The sequence below is a fragment of the Prionailurus viverrinus genome, chromosome A1, assembly GCF_022837055.1.
Source record: "Prionailurus viverrinus isolate Anna chromosome A1, UM_Priviv_1.0, whole genome shotgun sequence".
In the NCBI taxonomy this organism is placed as follows: Eukaryota; Metazoa; Chordata; class Mammalia; order Carnivora; family Felidae; genus Prionailurus; species Prionailurus viverrinus.
Window position 1 is genome coordinate 46,673,338 of NC_062561.1, and position 23,854 is coordinate 46,697,191.

General features: G+C 34.5%; 1 protein-coding gene across 1 annotated transcript in view; it reads right to left on the minus strand.

Annotated features, from left to right (window-relative positions):
* The window catches only part of DACH1 (dachshund family transcription factor 1), a 433,928-nt gene that overhangs the window by 231,405 nt on the left and 178,669 nt on the right, over window positions 1–23,854 (minus strand). Inside the window, exon 2 of the mRNA XM_047850847.1 lies at window positions 15,498–15,613. Coding sequence (XP_047706803.1) covers window positions 15,498–15,613 — 116 coding nt within the window. The remainder of the gene's footprint in view (window positions 1–15,497; window positions 15,614–23,854) is intronic.

Consider the following 23,854-nt stretch of genomic DNA (forward strand, 5'->3'; position numbering starts at 1 on the left):
AAGAGGAGAAAGCAAAAAACTAGGTTCAGAGGATAATAATTCAGGTCTGGGAATCTTGGGCTCATATGAAAAAACACGGACAGATTAATGTGGAGAATTTAAAATGTTTAATAGCCATAAATTAATGAAATGATTTCATTGAGATCTTAATATGAAATCATAAAAATTCAAGTGCTCACAATTATTACAGATACAATGCAAATAGGAAAAAGAGAAAATCAGAAACTAGGTTCTGAAGATTGGTATGAAACTTAGAGTGATACTAATGGTCTAATTGTGAATTCACCTTGTTTGTTTTAAAATAATTCTGAGATGGTTACAGTATATTTATAAACAACTGCACACCGTATTTTGAAAAGTAGCAAGACATAGGATATTCTGGAACATACTTAGTAGGTAGGTGAGCAAGGAATCAGTATTAACAAAAAGGAAATATATGTCACAAGACATAGAGGAATTATATTTTCCAAAACATTATAGTAATAACTTAAGAATTAAATAATTGAAATATAGCTTCAACTATTTTGCCAATTATATCAAAGTTTAGTGTTTCATAAAATACAGTGGAAAGTACTGCTATAATTCTCGGAGCCAGAGTCTGCAGTAAACTGCCCTTGGATGCCAATTGTTACATTGCTTCCACTCGGTAATTTATCAGTTGCACAAATAAGTAATAACACAGAAATTTACAACAAATAAATAATTAAGGTAAGTGAAGACGCACCAGAGTGAATGATTAACAAAAGTTAAAAAACTATTTTTTTTCAATTACTTAGGGTAAAATAGTATGCTTGGTACTTCCAGTAACACTATACTGCGCTTAAGCATTTATAAAGTTCAGAAATAACTTTAATAGCATAAACAACTTGTTAGTAAGTTTACATTACATTATTTAGCAAAACGTAATGTCAAAAAAACTAATTAATAGGTTTTTCCACAAATGCTTAAGAAAGGGATAGCCAGGTTCTAATTATCAGTCATAATTATGTTTGAATTAAAATTCAAACACTGTGGATTATTAAGTAATTAAGCTTGATCATGAATTTTGAAATATAATTTTCAACATCTCTCACTCTATCCTTTTTTTGTCTTCTATACTAAGCTTCCGAATCATGGCACTGACCATCTCAACTCTTTACCATATAACTATTCTTTAATAGCACTCAAGCTTCCACCCAGTATCAGCAGAGAAATTTCATCAAGGTGATACAATCTAGGCTAGTAAGTAGAATGCCTACAAGAACTGATTTATGTACAATACGTTGGATGTGAAAAGTTATTGTGCTGTGCTGTGTTGTGATTTTTTTCAAATTATGTATGTTAATGAAAATTTGAAGTGTTCTATAAGATTTGAGTCTACCCTTAAAGAAAAAAGCGAAACTTTATTTCAATTCATCTTGTTTCCACTGGGCTCAAAATATAGGTGGTATCTAAACAGACTATTGCATTCCCTGGAAATAATATGGATGAAAGAGTGAAAACAGAGTTTATAATTATCCATCCCTGAGTTCAATCCCCAAGTGAGCTCTTTTCTTCAATGTAAGCAAGTTATTTAAATTATATGTGCCTTAGTTTATTTATATGTAAAATGCAGTAAACAATATTTCCTTCATCATTTGACACAAGAAATAAATTACGTATTTAGGAATTAGCAAAGTTCCGACCGTGTAGTAGTTACTCAATATATAAATGTTTGCACTCCTGATTTTAACCCATTACCTGTATAGATTTATTAAATTATTTTTAATTTAACAGTGTTTTGACCAGATACCGAGCCAACAACTGAAGACACAGAGTGAAAAGTATAGACATATAGATTGACTAGTGCTTGAAATTTGTCAGTAAAATGTGTATATATTTCGTAAGCTGGATTTGTTTCTTTCCATTGCATAGTATGTACAAAGTCTTATAGTAAATCTACATCCTAACTGCAATTGCACCTATAAAAGAAACATGTAGCGAGAAATATCACATAGATAAATTCAAGCAACTATTTCGAAGCAAATCTGAAATATTTCTTCACATGCAAAAACGTTCTTTTTTTGTGTGTGTTTTACATCTGCAAACTGGCCCTGGCTCTTCTAAGCCACATGATTAAGATAAATTAGAATAAGCTTTTAAAAATCTTTTCTAAAAAGCAAAGTTCTCTTTGAATGTATTCCAAAATGATTTCTGAATGCGTTACTTAACAAAGGCACATTTCACTTTAAGAACCCATGCAACTTATAGAGGAAATAAGAAACCAGTTGAATAGGTAATGATCAGTAATGAAAAGATGACATGAAAATAAGTCAAGTTAATGAAGAATTACACACGCTTATTAAGGTGGCATTTAAGTGAGATCAAGTAAAAAATAAAGTAGTTGCTGATGGAAAATTCTAGGTACAGATTTTTTTTCTTATAGAATTTTTTATAAATGTTTATTTATAGAAGACTATAACTCAAGATATTTCCAGTAATATTTTGTGACGAGACACTAACAGAACAGCAGAGCAACACATTCAACTCTTTACATTGTTAAGATCTCACTTTAAATATCTCTGATTCTTACAGATAAAAGAAACATGGACAGGTAATGGTAGTCGATGTCACATGTGTTTAATTATAATCCTGAAATTCAAGACATTAATGTCTAGGAACCCCAGAAGCAATAGATTTCCTTGAATTCAGGCCAAGAACAACAGCAGTCTAGGCGAAATTAGCTGGATGGACAGTTGACACATTCAAGGGAAAATGAATATTACTGTTGAGAATATGAGGTTGTGTACTAATGGGAGGGATGATGCTGACCACTTTTATGATCAATTTAGAGAATTTCAAAAGAAGCACCCTGCCTGTTTCATTAAAATAACAATATTGGCATTTCGGGCAAGTTCATATTTCTAAAGTGTTTACTTTCCAATAGTCCTCTCTCATTGATACATACAGTATTTTATTATAGATGATTGATGTGAAGCTCACTGTAATTTCAAAAATTCATAGAATATTATTATGTCATGAAATCCATGCCGAGAAAGCAATTGCCATTATAAATCAAAAAGACAACTCATATGGACAGGTCATATGGTAACGGGTTCTCTTGGAATGGTATCCTTAAATGTAATTTATTCAATAAGTAACTTAAAGGTTATGTTTGATGAGATGAATCTCATGTGCAAATAACTTCAAAATGTTGTTATATTGTAACATTAAGAAATTAATTTTCTTAAAATTTAGAGATATTTGCATTTATATTCATTTGAATCAACATGGGTTCCATGCAGTTCTTCTTAAATATCCTCCCCTGAATACAATTCCCTAGAAGGATTTCATCAAGTGCTGTAAGATTATAGATAATACAAAGGGCATTTACTGCTTTAAGAGATGAATGAAGGTATCCAAATAGGAGAGCATATTTTGAAAGACTTCACAATCCTATATTTTCACATATAGAAAATAGTTTCCAACTAGATGTTTTAACAGAGAAAAGAACACCTCAAAAGATTGACTTCTAGGGAATAATGCATTACTAAGGGATTAAACATTTGATTTTAATATTGAATAGTGTACTTGTTTAAAGAGAATATTGGTGATGTAACATTACATGTGTAAATGTAACTTGAAATAGCAACTTATAAAGATTTCATAGTCCTTTGGGATAGACAAAAAGTTTTACATTCCCTTTAATCTTTAAAAACTCAACACTGTTTTTTTAAGTCATATGCTTATATCCCAGGAAGCAGACTCAAATCATTAGAAAATACATATTTAGAAAAATAGTGTGTCCACATATCATTGCATTTCTTAAATGAAACCTGATGGTAATATGTTTGATAAAATGATAGTCCATCAAAGGACCAACATAGGAGGCATTTCAATAAATTAAATATGAATCATAAAATTCTACGTATCATGATGGTCAAAAAGCAATCATTGACATAGGAGGATTTTATCAGGAGAAAAATATTTTATTTGAGCTAATTGGAAGATACAAATGCAATTTTTTTTAAAAACCTGAGGAAATGATTATGATCTAATGCCATAAATATGAGAGAGGGCCCATTATTCACAGAAGTGATATGCTCAGAGAGGCAAATAACTGGTATTCTATTTGGAACAAGGCATAAGTCCTGTTTTGAAAATCATCATAATAAAACTAAATATCAGATGACATCTTGCTCTATAAGACTTTGCAAAGCATTTTGTACTACATCAGTTTCTTCACAAAATCCTATCAAGTAGGAGATATGGCAGATCTTATGTTGGTTTATAGATGATAAAGTAAGTACTTCACAAGACAGCTTGATCTAGGAAAATAGCCAGTAAACTGGAGTCAGAAAACTTGAACTGAAAACTAACTGTATCACATAAAAGTGAAACTTCGAACAAGCCTCTTAGCATTTTTTTTCCCCTTTTAAAATGGTGTCTTAGATACCATCACCTACCGTCTGATAATTGAATATATGAGGCCAGGTAGTATTAGTCAAGGTCACAGTGCTAGCAAGTGATGAGGAAGACAATGGAAGCCAGACTTTTCAGTTCCACCTTAGGATGACTCACCTCACAATACCATGTTGTTTGGAAAATACGTGTCCTTTAAAAAGAATCAAAACCTACTCATTGCATTCTAATATCAACAAAGGTAAAAGAATTCCATGGTGGTCTTCTATAGGAAAAGGGCTTATGGCAACATTTTTTTTTGAAATGGCACAAAGATCTTGAAAGAGTTTAGTCTACTGTATATATATATCCTCAGCCATATATCAACAAGTGATCATGATAAAAAGCTCTCACATTAATTATACTGACTACTTCCTTAATGAAGTGCAAAAGTGTTTGTGTAATCTGATTCAATTTATTGAATTAGGTTACAGTTTTATCATTTTGAAAACCAGCTTCATTGTTTACTTTATAGTATATGTCAATTCATTTCCAACAATTAAATAGCACAGCATACAGCTGTAATCAATTCAAACCAATCTCCATTTTTAAGGCCTACTACCATTTGTAGCATGCATATTTCTGAAAGCAACATATGACAGTTTAAAAATATAACAGTGGCAATGACATTTCATATCCATAGAGCTTATTATGCTCACAGATGAAAATTTATAAAAATAATTCATTGTCATTAAGTCCTGAAAAGTAAACATGTAATAACAAATTTTAATGTTAACTACATCTGTTAGGAATATCTATATAGTATAGTTACGTGAATTTGAATAATTCACCAAACTGAGACTTTCTATAGCTAAGCTATACATTTTTTAAAGTTACCAATTTTTTCTTAAATCCAACAGAGTTGATAGAAGCATAGAAAGTCAACAATAATCATCAATAATGCTTGGATCAGCCTGTACAATTACAATAATAACCTTTCTCTAGCTTCATCATTTTCAGAATGATGCTATAAATTGTATCATTTGACATTCATGGCAATTCAATGAGAAAAATGATTTTGGTATCATAAAAACATTATTTTCATCAATGAAGGAATGAAGGATCAAAACGTTTGACTGGCTTAATTATTACACATCGAAAAAGTGTGGTTGGAAGATTCCTATGATTTTTAAGAACGGACTCTTCTCTTGGGGACTTTATATTTTAAATTAGAAAGCCAAATAAAAAAAAAGAGGTTAGAATAGGAGAGAGCCAAAGCATAAGAGACTGTTAAAAACTGAGAACAAACTGAGGGTTGATGGGGGGTGGGAGGGAGGAGAGGGTGGGTGATGGGTATTGAGGAGGGCACCTTTTGGGATGAGCACTGGGTGTTGTATGGAAACCAATTTGTCAATAAATTTCATTAAAAAAATCAAATCAAATCAAATAAAAAAAAAAGAAAGCCAAATAAAAGTAATTCATAGTGAAGGTCAACGTCTTTCATTTAAATCTGTTTAAGAGGTCAAGTCTTGGGGTGCCTAGGTGGCTCAGTCAGTTGAGCTTCTGACTTGGCTCAGGTCATGATCTAACTGTTCATGAGTTTGAGCCCCGCATCGTGCTGTGCTGACAGCTTGGAGTCTGGAGCCTGCTTCAGGTTCTGTGTCTCCCTCTCTTTCTGCCCCTCCTCCTATCTCTCTCAAAAATAAATAAACATTAAAAAAAATTTTTTTAAAGGGTTCATGTCTTTCTACTATCATTTGTGATGGTCTTCACTCATTAAAATAATATTTTGAGGGCACCTGGGCAGATTGGTCTGTTAAGGCTCCGTATTTCTGCTCAGGTCATGCTCTCAGGGTTCCTGAGTTTGAGCCCCATGTCAGGCTCTGAGCTGACAGCTCGGAGCTTGTTTGGGATTCTTTCTCTCCCTTTCTCTGCCCCTCCACCATGCTCTCTCTAGCTGTTTCTCTCTCTCTCTCTCTCTCTCTCTCTCTCTCTCTCAAAATAAATAAACTTAAAATAATAATATTTTTTCTACCCCTAGCTCCAAATCCTACCACAGCTATAAGTATTCTTCTATGGTACATTCAGGGATTGCTCATTTCCTCCTATGTATTAATTTTGCAACTATGTACCCCTTCATGGAGGATGTGTGAAAGAAGGGCAAAGAGAATAAGCATTTAAAAATTTCTTTCAACTGAAAAAAAAGTATTTGACAGCTTACCATAGTCATAGTTTTACCCACAAGGTAACTATTCCCAGGTGACAAAGAGTATGATAGCCTATAAATCTGAATCATTCATTTCAAAAGTATTTTTTTTAAGTTTTTGAAAGAATGAAAGAATGTAAGAATGCAGACCCTGGAGGATGGATACCCTTTAAGTAGAAAGGCTCCATGTCAAGTTTGGAAGAATAATTCAAAGTAAAATGAAATGTCATCATCAAATTTTATAATTAGAAGGGAACAAAACAATCTTACTGATCTACCTCCCTCCAATGCAAAATTAACTTCAAAGTTCCCTAACAGTGATTACTAAGATAAGAAATAGATGGCTGATGGTCAGGGAGGGATAATTTCTTTTTCAAGCTAACGCTCTTTTGTGTCATCAACAATATGGCCTAAAAAGAGATAATTAAATATAAAAACTATGGCTAAGAACTCTTCATCCCTCTTTCTTCTTGAAGTCTTCTGTCGGTAGGGAAAGTTAAGGCTTTATGACTAATAGGTTTTACTCTTAGAGAGTTCTCCATGTTAGCAAAGCTCTTTTTTATGGAAGCCAATGTAGACCTCTCTATAATTACTGTCCATTAGTTACATTTCTGTCTTTAGAAGAGTACAGTGTGAGTCTACTCTATCATCCACTTTCAGACTCTCTGTAAGTCTTCATGAGACCAAACATCACCAACATGTAAATCCCTAGCATCTAGACTATTCTAATGCTCACCAGTTTGTCAGTGTTCTATTATAAATTGTGGTGCCATGACTGGACATATTATAGCTGTCATCTGGAATGTTGAGCAAAGTAGTATTGTTTCCTTCTATCTGGACTTTATATTCCTATCCACTTAAGTTTAGGTTTACGTTAGTGTTTTCAGAAGTTTTATCCCAATGTTGGTTTATATGATTACATAACCAAATAAAACCCATAGGCTTTATCATGCAGAATGTTTTCAGATCAAATCATAAGTTCATTCATGACCAGGGACATAAATGTTTTAAGAGACTGAATGCAAGGCTTTATTAATATTTCTGTCATTCTGACATCTTTCAAGTTGTCTTGAAAACTTTGGTCCTGTCAACACTTTCAATGATCATTCCACTTCTTTATAAAGAAGAATTGAAGTTGTAAGACTTAACCCCAAATGAATGGAGAAAATATCTTAAAAGTCCAGCATGATATGGGTGAACTCCTTACAACAAACCAAGAGCATATCATTAAGGGAAAGAGTTGAAGCTTACTTCAGAGGGGACAGTCTATCTAGGACAGAGAAGGAGACTACACAAACAATTGTTATCTTGCTCTCCATGACATTTTTCTACAACATTTCTAGGAATATTCAAAATATATTGGTTGTTTTTTTCTGAATCAACAATATTTGTATTTCTAACTTCTCTTAGGGAGGGAAATGGGATAGTAATAGCACCTCCTACTGGTCAAGAAATTGAAGGGAGCAAGAAACGACAACATGTGTCATATCTTATAACCAAGGGATTAGAACCCTGTCTGAACATCTCATGATAAATGGATAATCCACAAAGTTGTAGCTAATCCACATACCATCCACCATAATAATCAAAAGTTGACTCAAAACCTGGTTTGCTTTTCTTAACGTAAATAAACTTCCCTTTTGTCAAAGAAAGCAACATATTACTAAAAAGGAAGCGAATAATACCTTGCAATTAGTCAATTAAGGATATTAGCAACTTCATTATTTCAAATCTACTGAGAGAGAAGTGTAAGTAGATCCTAACGTATACTGTGGCCTAGTATAGTCATGTCAGATTATAGCACTCAATAGAAACTTGGACCAGAGAAACAAATTAGGGAAGAAAGGACTGTAATTTTCTTCTAAATTAAGTAGAAGAGAGCCTGTCCAAAAGTCTAGCAATATGTGGTTATTTAATTAAATCTAAAAATAACAGATCTTTGCTCTAAAAGCTTAGAAAAAAATACATTTATGAATTTCTATTATGCAAGTAATAGACCCAGGGCATATTGTGATTTGACTGAAATGCTTCATTCTAATGCACATTACATATTTAATAATGTAAAAATATTTATTATGTAGTTCCTCATACCAAAACTGTATGTACATTTACTTAAATTATGAGCTATATTTTATTCATGTATGTATTAAATTAGTTCTATATCAAGATACTGTGGGCACAATGAGGATTCCAACCCTTAAGAAGAGTATAATATAGTATATAATATGCAGGAACTTCAAAGACTAATGTGTTCTATGTTGCCATTTTATTCCTATAAATATTACTTCTCTAGAGTATCAATCTGGAGATAGAAATTTCATCAATTGTCGATATAATTAAATGTAGCCATCAACAACCTATAAACAAACTAATAATGGTCCTCCAAATAATTAACACACCTCCTTTAGGCTCTACACTGAGTCTTTAATCTGGAGTCCAACCACACTTAATAGGATTTTTAAGCTATTTTCAGTGTTTAAATTTTTACCTTGGAAGCATAATAATTCCTCTCAGAAATCCTTTACTAAACATATATTAGCCATATTCACTGAACAAATATTTATTTTAAATATCAGCTCTGTGGCAAGCAATATTCTACATACTGGGATACCACAGTGAACAAAAAAGAATCACAAAAGTCTCCCAAATGCTATTTTTATGCATGTCTACCACACCACGCTGGGGTCCCTCACAGTACCTTGCCTGGTCACTTGCAGGATATGGTAAAGTAATATGACCCCCAAATGATGCCCACTTTATATGGAAAAAGGTACTTTGCTGATATGATTATGTTAAGGATCTGGAGATGAGATTTTCCTGGATTATCTAATGGGCTCTAAATACAAGTATCCTTACAAGGTGGGCAGAAGGAAATTTTATTCAGGTGTGCACCCACACCCACATACACATACACATAAATGCACACAGGAAAAGGCAGGAATTAGAGTGAGGGAACTACAGACCAAGAAGAAACTCTGGCAATTACTAGAAGCTCAGTGTCAAGGAACAAAGGCTCCCTAAGAGCCACCAGCAACTGTTGTCCTGCTGACACCTTGGTTTGGCCCAAAATATCAATTTTGGACTTCTCCAAAACTATGAGAAAATAAATTATCATTTGTCTAAGTCACCAAATATGTGATAATTTGTTACAGCAGCCACAGGAAATGAATACGGTATCCAGTAAAAGTTTTAAAACTAAATAAGTTACATGACGAAGGCTACTGTTTAGGCTGGCCTTTCCTAAAGGGAGAAAAAAGATATTTTATTTTTCTTTTCAAGAAAAATATAAAAGCAACGTGTATTAAATACTGATAAGTTAAATGCACTACTCTCAAATGTCTAGTAATTAAACTTCACAAATGTTCCCCACATATAAATGTATGAAAATACATATATATACATACTACATAACATTAATGGTTTAAATAGTTTATATTATCTGTACTTTTTGAGTAAAGCATTGAGAACAGTGTTATGTTTCATTTATTAAGAAAGACAATCAATCCATTTGTGGCTGTTTTACTTGTGCATTTTCTGTTATCCTTACTTGTGAGTCTTCCCAGGGAATACAATGCATTTGTTATAATATACTCCTCAACATGCAAGGCACATTTCCACACTATGAATTTTCTCCTCAGAAGTTGAAAGGCTTAATGCATTTAAAAATATTATAAATGCTGATATTGCAAAAAAGAGGTAGTTCAAAGGTTGCTGCTGATTAGTTAGTAGCGTTTAGCAAGAAAAACAAAAATATGTAAACTTTGAAAATACTCCTCTGAATGCTTTCTTATAATCTTTTTGTTTTTTAAAAAGGAATGTTTCCATGGGATTAAGTCTGGATTAACATTGTCCTGGTCTAGTATCTTTTCCACAAAGATAAAATTGTGCTTAGAAGTTCTTACTTTTTAAGCATAGTGCATGTGTGTGTACGATAGCTTTCTGTATCTTGAATGCATATTGGTTATGTGCCTAGAAGGTCACAATGAGAGAAAAAAATATGGCCAAGAAGCAAAACTATAAATCACCCATTCAATTTGAGAATATTAAAAAAAATTAAGTCAAATACAAATACTCACTGTTACTTCTTAATACTTATATAAAATTATACTCCAAAACTAGTTTGCATTCTGCCCTAAAGATAAAATCAGGAAGATGGCCAAATATGCTAGCCAAATTGCACTCCTGGCACAGGAGGGGAGTATTTAGCATTCTTAAATAATTTTTTCCTTCATTGTAAAATACACACAATTCTATAAAAAGTATGAATGTTATTGGAACTCTGTTGCTAGGATGAATTTATTCCAAACTGGTATTTGTTATCAAAAATGATTTATGACATGTACTCAGTCCAAATAAATGTAGAGAGCACTACAGGAGGCACTGCGTTGTAAGACTCTACAAAGAGCCTTCTTTCTTTCATTAACTTCCACTTCTGGTTGCTATGGCATCCAGTGACAACCATAAATTTTGGAAATTATCACCATCTGCCCACGCCCCCTTCTAAGGTTACATAGAAGCCCACTCAAGCAACCAAAATAACAAATAAAAACTTGATAAGCAATCTCAAAGTTTTTCTTTTAATTATAGATACCTAAGTATATAATATTAGGGCTGGGAAAAGCCTTTTTTTTTTTTTAAACATAAAAATAGCCATTTTTTTCCTGAGAAAACAGATGTCTCCAGGAAAGATTATTATTTAATTCCAGTGTTCAATTGTTGAAAAGGAAACATGAGGGAATGATTAGGAACAAATTGATAGATTTTAGAAATTTGTCAAAATTAATAATTTTTCTTTTTCACAAGACCGATTTTGGCAACTTCAAAGGTAAATTTGCATTGTTTATACTTTTCAAATGGTAATACTGGGAGTCCAAAATTACAGATCAATGTTCACAGGTAGGTTACAATTTAAATCTTAGAAAGGATTTGAGATTTGGGGGTCAGGGGTTGTTTTTTCTCTCTTTGTTTTGTTGAGGATTAAATGCTCATTTGTTTTATTAGTTTTAGAAACATGATTTCCAAGTCTTTGAAAGATACTGATATAACTATAGATTCTTGGAAATAAATATTAAATATTCCAACTTCAGCTCAAGTTATGAATAGTTCATGAGTCCCAGCCCCACATTGGGCTCTGTACTGACAGCTTAGAGCCTGGAGCCTGCTTCAAACTCTGTGTCTCCTCTTTTGCCCCTCCACTGCTCACTCTCTCTCTCTCTCTCAAAAGTAAACATTAAAAAAAAGAAAAATTCCAAACCTACAGGTTAAAAACATAGTAGAAACATCATCAAACTAGTTTGCTTAATATCAACAATATTTATATATAACTTCTTCATAAATTTAAAATAATAACTAATATACTTCACCTTCCCCATCTTAGGAAGAAAAAATAATGTTTTATTTTTTAAAGAAGCTCACAAATATGAAAAATAAAGTAGCAAATATAAGTAGTCATAGGACATAAGAGTCTATATATTCATATTACATCATATTCCCTGAATACACTAAGTTTGCCCTGGGAGGAAAGTGTTATATTCTATAGAGAATTATAAGATTTCTTCAAGACCATTAGATTTCCAGTTAAAGTTAACGTTTAAGGATAGTAAATAATCCAAAGAATGGAGATATTACCCTGTGTTCCCTAAAATCTAAATTTCTCCATCTAAAAGAGTGTATGCAAAAAAGACCAATTATATTGAATATATCAAGATAATTCATGTACAAGAGTCAACCTCCTGGCAGGTACAAATCTTTGGACAATCTCTAAAAAAAACAAAAACAAAAACAAAAAAAAGTGAAATACTCATGTGGAATTTAAAAAACAAAAAAGACGAACATAGGGGAAAGTAAATAAAAAAGAGAGGAAGGCAAACCTTTAGAGACTCTTCACTAGAGAGAACAAACAGGGTTGATGGAGGAAGGTGGGTGAGAGATCAGCTAAATGGGTGATGGGTATTAAGGAGGGCACCTTTTGTAATGAGCACTGGGTGTTATATGTAAGTGATGAATCACTAAGTTCTACTCCTGAAACTAATATTACACTATATGTTAAGTAACTAAAAGCTAAATAAAAACTCGAAATAAACAAAACAAAAAACAAAAAAAAAAGAAAATAAGTGAAATAGGTAATAACGAACTTAATGCTCTCTGCCTTACATTCACTGGGCTCTATAATTTAAGACCTACTTTTCCATCCATTTTACTCTCCTGATGAGTCTCTATTTCCTTATCCATCTCTAGAATATGACTTTTTAAGGTCTTTTTCAATATAATTCTTAATAAGCTTGAAAGAAATTCTGGTTTGAGGGTTCACAATATACTAGGAAGAACAAAAGCAAAGAAACAAAGGGAAGAAAAAGCCAAAAATGATGTCTCAGAAGAACAGCACAGCAACTGAAATATAAGAAATTGATCCTACTTCAAAAATTAATGTCTACTTATGTGGATCCTGAGAAACTTAACAGAAGACCATGGGGGAAGGGAAAGAAAAAAAAAAGTTAGAGAGGGAGGGAGCCAAACCATAAGAGACTCTTAAAAACTGACAACAATCTGAGGGTTGATGGGGGTGGGAGGGAGGGGAGGGTGGGTGATGGGCATTGAGGAGGGCACCTGTTGGGATGAGCACTGGGGGTTGTATGGAAACCAATTTGACAATAAATTTCATATTAAAAAAATGAATGTCTATAATAATGAGTCAAGTTTAAATTATCTTGAGTGTCTCTGTCCCACCAAGCCACAGAAGTATGTAATATATTTCAGAAAGGGGTCTATCGAGAATAACTTAATATGTTGATTTTGAGTTTTGGTATATGATCATAAGTTATTTAGAAATTTTACTTACCCCAAAGTTACTTAATGTTGTTAACAAAGTAAGGTGTTGCTATTCTTAGATTCTGCTAAAATCATCTTATTTCATCAGTGCTTTGGTAATGAACTATTTATTGTCTTCTCCGCAAAAGATTAAATATTGGCAGACAATTCAGAACCAAATCTTCCCTACCTTAGTATGAATACAATCTAGAATACCTTTCATCCATAAGATAACTGCAACACAAACTTTTCAAATACAGAATAATGATTATTAAAATGATTTTTTTTTAACTCTCCCTAACACAGTTCTTTGAGAAGTTAATTAAGTCAACAATTCTTAGGTCTTTCTTCTAGCACCCCTGTGTCTTTCAACCATAAAACATGAACAGTTAATATTTTAGTTTTATCTAGCCTATGTGGTACAAAAAAAATCGCCCATTTTTCTTATTCTGGAAATTTATCTAGTTAAATAAAAACAGCTAAACTTAAGTGCCTATTTCTTTTCTAAATCTCAAATTTGGAATTAGAATTTCAGCCAGTAGGATTCAATTACTAAAAACATGACTAATTAAACAAATGGAAATGATGATACTATTTCTGTAATTGGGTCATTTTCAGCTATTGATTTCATTTTTCTATGTCTCAATTTTTCATCTGCAAAATTAGCATAAAAATACAACTCTCCCTGGCACTTTAGATAATTTATTGTTAAGTATATACTGTGGTACCTTCCTGGAAAAGAGTTAAATATAAAAAGAATGAACAAATAGCTTTACATTCAACTCAACAGATGTTTTTGATAAAAGTCCACAAAGGTGAAGGAATTATTCAGATATTGTGACAAAAATAAAAGTGAATTAAAACAGTCATGCTTTTAAATAGCTTTCAATCAAATATGAAATATGAAATCAGATTATCCATGGTGGTATCATAGCACAGAGAAAGAGAAATGTTACAAAATAAAAATAAAACACCGGTATGGGAATTCAGAGAAAAAAATAAAGACTCTTTCCTTATCTTGCCAGATTATGCTTCCTGTATCAGTTGTGTTACATGGCAACTGTGTTTATACGTAAATCTCCTCAATAAATTCCTTTGATGGTAAGAATTAATAACAAATAAAATCATCATCAGGGCACCTACGTGGCTCAGTCAGCTAAGTGTCCGGCTCTTGGTTTTGGCTCAGGTCATGATCTCACGGGTTGTGTGATTGAGCCCTGCATCTGAGCTGACTGACAAGGCAGAGATTGCTTTGAATTCTCTCTCTATGCCCCTCCCCACGTTCATGCATGCACTTTCACTTTCTCTCTCTCTCTCTCTCTCTCTCTCTCTCTCTCTCAAAATAAATAAATAAACTTAAAGAAAATAAAAATGAATGAAATCATCATCATTATAATTATAATTTGCTCATGGATCTGGATGAAACATGGAAAGTGGGCAAACATATGTAAGTAAATAAAAGAATCAATGAACACATCCAGGTGGTAGAAATCAAATGAGTTATTTTTATATTTAGCGCATCATTGAGATTGTTTATGGCATGGAATTTATGCAGTCAAGACAATTCTTTTTCTTGCACTTTTTCAAAATTCTAGTAATAAACATCTTTCAGATGTTTCTAATGGAAATGTATTCACACTGTAGTTTGAAAAAATAGGAGATATTTTATTGACATAGTTACTGTCTTGTTTGGATGCATTTCAATCTATTTCTGAGTTCTTATGAATGAAAAAAATAAACTTAGAATCCAGAGACCTAGATACAAATAACCACTAACAGTTTTGAGCAAATTGACCTTGGGAAAGTCACTTGATTCTCTCCTAGCTTCCATTACTTACCAGGAAAATAGAGATTATCACTTGTTGTTTGATATTAGTGAGCAGATTAATTACAATAACTCCTAGCACAGTGCTCAACTTAGCTTCCTTCATTTTATTTTAAATAAATAAATGATGATAACCACAATGCAATTTCTCGATAAATTCTCACTGGTAACATTATGTTAGTGTGCACAAAACACAACTGATGGTTATAAGCACCTATGTAAACATAGATATGCATATATAAAAAACTATGGTATTGGCTGATTTTCAACATTTTTGGCATAAATGAGCAGCATTCTTACCTGTTGGTGGGATTATCCCAGGAGACATGAGGCCAGGGACAGAATGTGGCATGATATGAGAGTTCTCTGGGGAGGTGACACTTTGAGTCCTCTTAGGAGGCCTTCCAGGTCTAGAACTGAAACAAATAAACAAAAAATTTTTACAATTAAGCTGTTGTCTTACACATCATTTCAAAGTTGTTTCAAGTGGTAACATGGACTGTAAATAAATTTGTTTCAAGGACGGTTGCTTTTGCAGTTAGATGTAATAGACTTCCATCACTAATTAGATTACATGCTGAATTCATTTTCCTCATTGAAGATCAGCCACTCTTGATGCATAATTCATAGCCTGCACCTCGTTACCTGCTTCTTCATATTAATATCTATACACAGTTTGAATTGCCTCGTTTGCATATGCTAAAGTTCTGCATGCAGCCTTCAGCACGAAAATTATGCACTAACTTGTAATAATTATTACAGTCAGCCTGCTATTGATTTATGAGACTTTTAAAAACCAAATATGTGTAGTACTTGTAATGAATGATATTTTAAGGTTCTTCAGGAAATTAAAAGGCAATGGCTGCCTAAGGAAATGTTCTGCTTGTTTGATTTAATACTACAGTTAGCTGGGAGGTGGAATGAAAGAGTGATTCAGACCTATAGCACATTTTTCGATGATATGTTTTATTACTTCGCACTGCTAGCCTGATATCTAGATGATAAATGACAATACATATCTAATGTGTGAAAAGGTCTTGCAATTTCTTTATTTTTTGTCATTTAAAAGATAAGTCAAGTTATCATTTAACCCTATTCTATTTAAATGAACAGCCCCACTAGGTTGCTTTACTTTTAATACGCTAAAACAAATTGGAAAGGCTTAGTATTATTTGCAGGACATTGTAGGGAAACTGCCAGTATAGCATCTTATCCCTGCCTTCAGGATAAATAAAAATACTTTGTGTTTGTGTTTTAGTGGTACTTGTCCTTAACATGCTTATTGCATGAGATTAACTTTTAAAATTATAAAAGCAGAAGGTGAAAAGGAGACAAGGATTTGCCATTTTTGCATGAGAATAACATGAAGAATATAATATTAGCAATTCTTGAAACAAACACACTTAGCATTATGTTTCTCCTTTCTACCTCTGTATCATGAATGTGCTTTTATGAAAAATGCTTTTCCATCGTCTGGTCAATATGTGCTAACATCTCAGAACCTCCAGACAGGTCCTTCATAAGTTAGCATTTCCATGTTAGCCTCCACTGAGATCTTTTTTCTCATCAGAAGATTCAAAGCTTTTACCTTTATTATTTAGTGTAAATAATATATGTGATCATTGATCAAATAATTATTAAGCACTTGCTGTTTTCAAGTGGAGATTAATTTGGGGGAATGGGTTCTTTAGTCTGTGGGAGTTTACACTCTTGCTAAGGGGGACAATCGGGTGCATGAATAACTATGGTGCACACCAGAATGTGCTAAGTGTCATAAGAAAGTTGCAATCTGAATACTAATTAGAGGTTAGGCTGAATGATGATACTTCTGTGCTTAGGGAAAGGAGTTAAGATTCCATGGCAGTAGAAGCATTAGAGAATTCCAAAGGATGAGTTAGGCATGGAGAGGAAAAGAATGGAAGAAACATGCACTCCAGTGAGAAGATGAGAGAGAAATGGACACATAACAACGTATGAATGTGCAGGATTGTTTCTAGTCAGCCAAAACAGCTCAAGTAAGATGAGGAGCAAAGATGGAAAATGCTAGATTTGCTGCCTGGGGCCAGATCCTGAAAGGCTTGGAACCAAAAGCAAGGAGATAGATTGTGAGTTTGTTCTGCTATTCTATAAGGAAACTCTCCCTTGTATGGTTCCAAGTATCTGTTTGGCTACTTCTTCTTCATTATTATTCTTCATCTTCAGCTGTTTCTTTAACTCTTATTACTTGCCTAGGGTTAATCAACAGCCCTCTGATAGTCTCCATTCTTCCTGAGCAATCCTTCTATTGACATCCCTGAGATGATAAGGAACCATGGCTAAATATATATCTACAGCTTAGGTCTTCCTCCTGGGATTCAGGCAGATTAATGCCTGTCTACTGGAAATCTCTGCTTAGATGTTCTTTAATAATCTAAGACTCAGCTTGTCCGAATCTGAACTCAGCATCTTCCCCATTAAAACCTATTTCTCTTTCCCTAGTTCAGCAAAATGGCACCTAACTGATGAAGCCAAAAATCCAAGATCAGCTGTGTCTTTTCCTCCCCTTGTACACTCAAATATCATCTCAGTGAAGATCCAGTCTCCTTTCTGCATCCTCACTCTAACCTTCCAGGTCAATCCTTCATTTCTTATTTGATCTACTATTACAGCCTTCTGAACGCTTCCAAGATCTACCTCCAACTTTGTTCCGCTGTAAAGTCTAAAGTCAAGACAACTCTCCATACTGATCTCAGAAGGATTTTTATAAAATGCAAATTTGATCACGTTTTCCATTGCTTACAGATACTAGTAGTTCCCTATAAGATTCACACTCCTTATCATGGCACCAAAGCCTTCCGATGCTAGGTCCCTGCCTACTTTTCCAATCTCACCATTTTATTCTTACATTTGTGGCCCTCCTGAATGAAGACTGTCACAGTCGCTTTGGTCTCCTATCACACTAGAATTATAGATGCCTTTTCTATACCAACTCCTCCTCAACCCCATTTCACCTGGCTAAACTTGGCTAAATGTTAATCATCCTTCTTACTAATCACTTTTTAAATATTTTTAATGTTTATTTATTTTTGAGGGGGGGGTGACAGAGAATCTGAAGTGGGCTCCACACTCCAGCACAGAGCCCAATAGGGCCTCGAACTCATGACCCATGAGATCATGATGTGAATAGGACGCTCAAACAACTGATTCGCCCCAGGCGCCCTTACTAACCTCTTCTAATCAGTATGTGCTTTCTATGCACTATGACAGCCCAGGTGAAAACTCTATTATAGCTCTTTCTGCACTGATCGTAGTATCTGCTCATTTGTTTCACTGTCTGGACTACATGGCAGAAAGTGCATAAAATACATAGGCACCTGAGTGACACAAGTCGCTTAAGCATCCAATTCTTGATTTCGACTCAGGTCATGATCTCAACATTGTAAGACTGAGCCCTGTGTCAGGCTTCATGCTGAGCATGGAGCCTGCTTGAGATTCTCTCTCTCTCTGCCTCTGCCCCTGTGCCCTGCAGTGTGTGTGTCGGCCGGGGGGGGGGGGGGAGTGGGACGGGAAGTGCATAAAATATATCTTTGTGGGGGCACTTGGGTGGCTGAGTCAGTTAAGCATCTGACTTCGGCTCAGGTCATGATCTCACGGTTCATGAGTTTGAGCCCCATGTTGGACTCTACACTGACAGCTTGGAGCCTGGAGCCTGCTTTGGATTTTGTGTCTCCTTGACTCTCTGCCCATCCCCTGCTTGTGTTCTCTCTCTCTCTCTCTCTCTCTCTCTCTCTGTCTCTCAAAAATAAATAAACATTAAAAAAAATAAAAGCTAAACAAATATCTTTGTGTCCTTAGAACTTAACTCAGTGCCTGGATTACTATATATATTTATTTTCTTTCTTCCCCCCCCCCCACTGTGTATATTTAAATACATTTTAACCCAATTTAGGAAGTCCTTTCCCCAAAATTCCTCAAGTATCCTATTTCATCCATTCCAGTGGTCTCAAGGTTTCCAAGAAATGAAAAGTAAGGCACAAAATAATTTGGAATCTAAGTCTAAGGATAACCTAACTATACATCAGAAGTCCAGGGAAAGAGCACAGAGATATCGAAAGATTTCAAGCAAGATGCCATGGAGAAAGTGGGAAAGGAAAAAGAAACTAACATTCAAGGTTTTAGCCCTTTAATTTGTTTTGCTTTCAAAGAAAATGCAACTGTTTAAGAGTACTTTATTATTCAGGCCACAGGAGCTGTCCTCACTGCCCTCACTCTGGAAGTAGAAGTCAGGCTACTAAGTAGGAACACTTTAGTTCATGCTGTGATTAGAATAGACCCAGTGGGCTCCTTTCACCCCAGATATCTCCTGCCCAATCTATCACCCTGCCTCCAATTCCACCAATAGAGATTTACTGCTTTCAGTCTTGAAGGTTTAAGATCTTTTAAAGCCTCCCATTAAAATGCAAATACCCCTGGTGGTGATAACACCCTAAAGCCATCAACTAACACCCTACTGAGGATTAGTTTACAATTAGAAGAAAACACAGTTTTGAGATATTTACCCAAAGAATGGAGGGGACTGGAAGGAAAAATTTGGAAGGATAGTCAAGTCACTTATCCTTTTGCCTAAGATAAGACCACTAGAACCTATCCTTGGAGTTATACACAACTTCCTGGCAGAGGGGAAGTTAGAAGGTTGATTTATTGACAAGACTTTCTTCCATCCCTTTAAGACCTACAGTTCTGTTGAGTCCCCTTATTGATGGGCTTGGCATTTTACCTTTACTGCAGTCTTACTCACTAACTGCCAAAGGTTTGTCTCTAGGGAAGATAACCTAATTGTAAAATACTTGAATATTTAAATTACTTTCAACAGAGCTTTAGGGAAATTCCAAGAGAACCCATGTAGTAGTACTGTGGCCTTCTGGCCACACTGGTATTGTCTTGATAACTCTATCTTTAAAGACTGGCTCTACCAATTTTTTAGAAGGTGTGGCCCTGATCAAGCCACAAGTTAGGATTAACTGCTCAAAACATCTGATTAAATCATGATTTTTTTTAAGTGGAACTGTTTACTTTGTAAGAAATAAGTTATTCTTGGAAAGAAAAATAAAAACTTAACTGAAAAAAGGAAGTGAAATAATTAGCAAAAGCATTTCCTTTTGGAATGATCAATGGCCTCAGTAGTAGCCACCTTTAAGCCTCCTTATCTATAACAGTAACCCAGCTCTACCCCCAGAGGATTAGAACAGCTGAACTTTCCTAGTTCTAATCAAAGCAGAAGACCTCACTTAAATAAATTATTACCCTTAACAGCTTGAATGAAATCAAATTTATGACTTTGGTAATTGTTTTTGCCAGCTTTACATATGAGCCATAGTGTAGCCTTTAGTATTTGCAACAGTCTGCATTAAAAGAGGAGTGCAATGGCTTAGAGGTGTCCAAATCCACACTTAATATCTCACTTACTTAGGAATCCACCCAGGCACGCTCTTTCCTGCAGTTCTGAATAAAAAAGCTTTCTTTTCCAGACAGATTACTGAGTTGATGTCTCTCCTTAGTTTATACCATTAAGTCAGTCTCGTGCTAATTTCTATTTCCCTCCCACAACTGTATAATGTTTACCAACTTTTCCTAGTCCCTTATGGTACTTATTCAGGGTGAAGTCAAAATCCAACTTAACAAAAGCAAAGCAAAACAAAACAAAACAAAACAAAACAAAACAAAACAAAAGTAATCTGAATTAATAAGAAGCTAGGTGCATCCAAAGAGTGGTGACATTTAAAATGTTAGAGGGTACATCACAGATTTTTTCAATCCCCAGTCTTCTCCATAGACATCATCTTCTGCTAATCTTTTCAGTAGTTTTTGGGAAATTAAGTTCAATTTTCTTCCTGAGAGTTGGAGCAGAGAAACATGTAAAATCCAGAAAGAGATTGTGACAGTTATGATTTGGGAAATGCAAAAGTAGCTATGTAGCAGAAATTTTGTTTCCAAATCCTACCTGCTTAAAGAAGGGTTCCATTTAAACATTCAATTCATTCACCCATATCTGAGAGAAGGGAGATACTGAACAGCAAGCTAGACACAGGGTTGCAAGAATAAAGATTTACTCCCTTCTCTAAGGAGGAAAACAAAACTAAATAACCTGTGAAATAATAGAGCAGAAGAAAAATACATGGCAGCAAGTGAGCACTGATTTTAGTCTTGGGCTGCAAGGGAGCATTTAGGGGGTAAAAGCAGCTTGCTCTATGAATCTACAAGAGTTCATTTGCCTCCTCCAGTCTATTTGCCCCAGGAAAACTCCAATTGTGTTTTTATTTTGCATAATTTTTTCTAGTAAACTACTTCTACAAAGCCAAGCCAAAATATAGGAGAAATATGACCAAATACATAGTCAAATTTAACACGCAGAAGCGTGCACACACACACACACACACACACACACACACACATTCTTATTTCTTTCTACTTGGAAAGGTACAATTTCCTTAATGATTTGTGTATCCACTTGAACATTTTGAAGTCATGGAGAGGGATATTTATGAAGAGATTATGAGAAGATGCTTATGTTCTAAATAAAGTGAAAAAGCAAAATAAAACCTGCAGATATGGACATAACAGAGCACAAGGCAGATAGCAAAATTAAGTAAAACAGGCAACGAATACACATAGAAAAAAAGACTGAAAGGAAACAGACTAAAATATTAGAAGGGGTAATCATTGGATGGAGAAATACATATTTTTCTATATCTGAATATTTTAGATTATCTCACAAAAGCATATCTTAATTTAAAATATAAAAAGAAACTTAACATTAATTTGTTTAACACTTTAAAGAATTTTTTAATGTTTATGTATTTTTGAGACAGAGAGGGAGAGAGAGACAGAGCATGGTGGTGGGAGGGTGGTCACAGAGAAAGGAAGACACAGAATCTGAAGTAGGTTCCGGGCTCTGAGCTGTCAGCACAGGGCCCGATGTGGGGCTTGAACTCATGAACTGAGAGATCCATGACCTGAGCCAAAGTCGTGTGCTTAACTGACTGAGACACCTAGGTGCCCCAAATTGTTTAACACTTTAATGACTGACCATATTTTTTTAGATAATTCATTGTGGACAAACGCTGATCTTGGCTAAACATGATCGGTGCCTTAGATTAACTTGTATATTTTGTAGGAACTAAATCGAATTTATCCTTTTAATCTTTATTCTATACTTCAGTTTTAAAATACCTAATAAAAAGTAATTAGATGTAAAATATTACCCTTCTGAGAACTATAAAATTAATCTAAAATATGAAAAGTACAAATAATCATTGATATCTTCCAGATTAAATCAACCTCATAAAATAGATCTACATAAAAATTCGACATAATAGATCGACATAAAAAAATACAAAGGACCTCTTAAGATTAATGCATGTATATATTCCACTAAAAGAAGTAGCTGACTTATAATCTTCAGTTTGTAAGTGGGTACATGTTCCCTTAGAAAGATCTTGTTAACTTGCTAGTTGAATTTTTTCAAGTTTCTGAAAGACAAGAATATAAATAATCCAGAAAGAGTATGATTACCATATTTTCCCTTTGCAAGTTTTTTTTTCTTTTGATATTAAAACTTTGAGGAATACATTACTTTTTTTTTTTTCAATGATGACAAATGTGAGCACTTTCTCAATCTCCTGTGTCTCATTTGTGTGGACTTTCTGTGTTCTCTGTATAGCTGTGTGTCCCAGCCATGTGTATTTCTCAGTACGAATAGATTGCAAACTGACTCATAAAAGAGATGACTTTCCACAGTCACCAAAACACTGACTTCCGTGGGGCAAGTGCTTAAAATATCACCAGCTGACACTTGGAGAGCACCCTCAGATTACTGCTTATGAGCACAAAGCTCCCAAAAGTCCCTCAACTCTTTATAAGGCAGGAATTATAGACTGAATTGTGTTCCCGCCCCCCCAGATTCATATGTTGAGGCCCCAACCCCAATGTGATGGTATTTAAAGACAGGGCCTCTGAGAGGTAATTAGGCTTAGATGAAGACATATCAGTGAGGACCTCATGAAGAGATCAGTGCCCTTACAATTAGAGACACCAGAAAGCTTGTTCGCTCTCTCAGCTGTGTGAGGACACAGTGAGAAGTCCATTTACAACGGAAGAGAGCTATCACCAAAAACTAACTAGGCTGGTACTCTCCTCTTAGACTTCCAGCCTCCACTACTATGAGAAAATGATTTTCTGTTGTTCACGTCACCCGGTCTGTGGCACTTTGCTATGGCAACCTGAGAAAGACTAGGACAACAGGAAATTCTGTATGTAACTGAACAAATATATATTCAAACACAAAATAAAACTTCCTTTCAAAAAGAATTAAAAATAAGTTTTTTTAGTGTCTCCGTACTTTTGAGAGAGAGCACATGAGCGGGAAAGGGGCAGAAAGAGAGAGGGATATACAGAATTTGAGGCAGATTCCGAGCTGTCAGCGCAGAGTCCAACTTGGGGCTCAAACTCATAAACGGTGAGATCATAATCTGAGCTGAAGTTGGATGCTTAACGGACTGAGCCACCCAGGAAGCCCTGGAGAATAATTTTTTTAAAAAAAGATCTGTGCTTGGGGTGCCAGGGTCCTCAGTTGGTTAAGCATCCAACTACGGTCAGGTCATGATCTCACGGCTCATGAA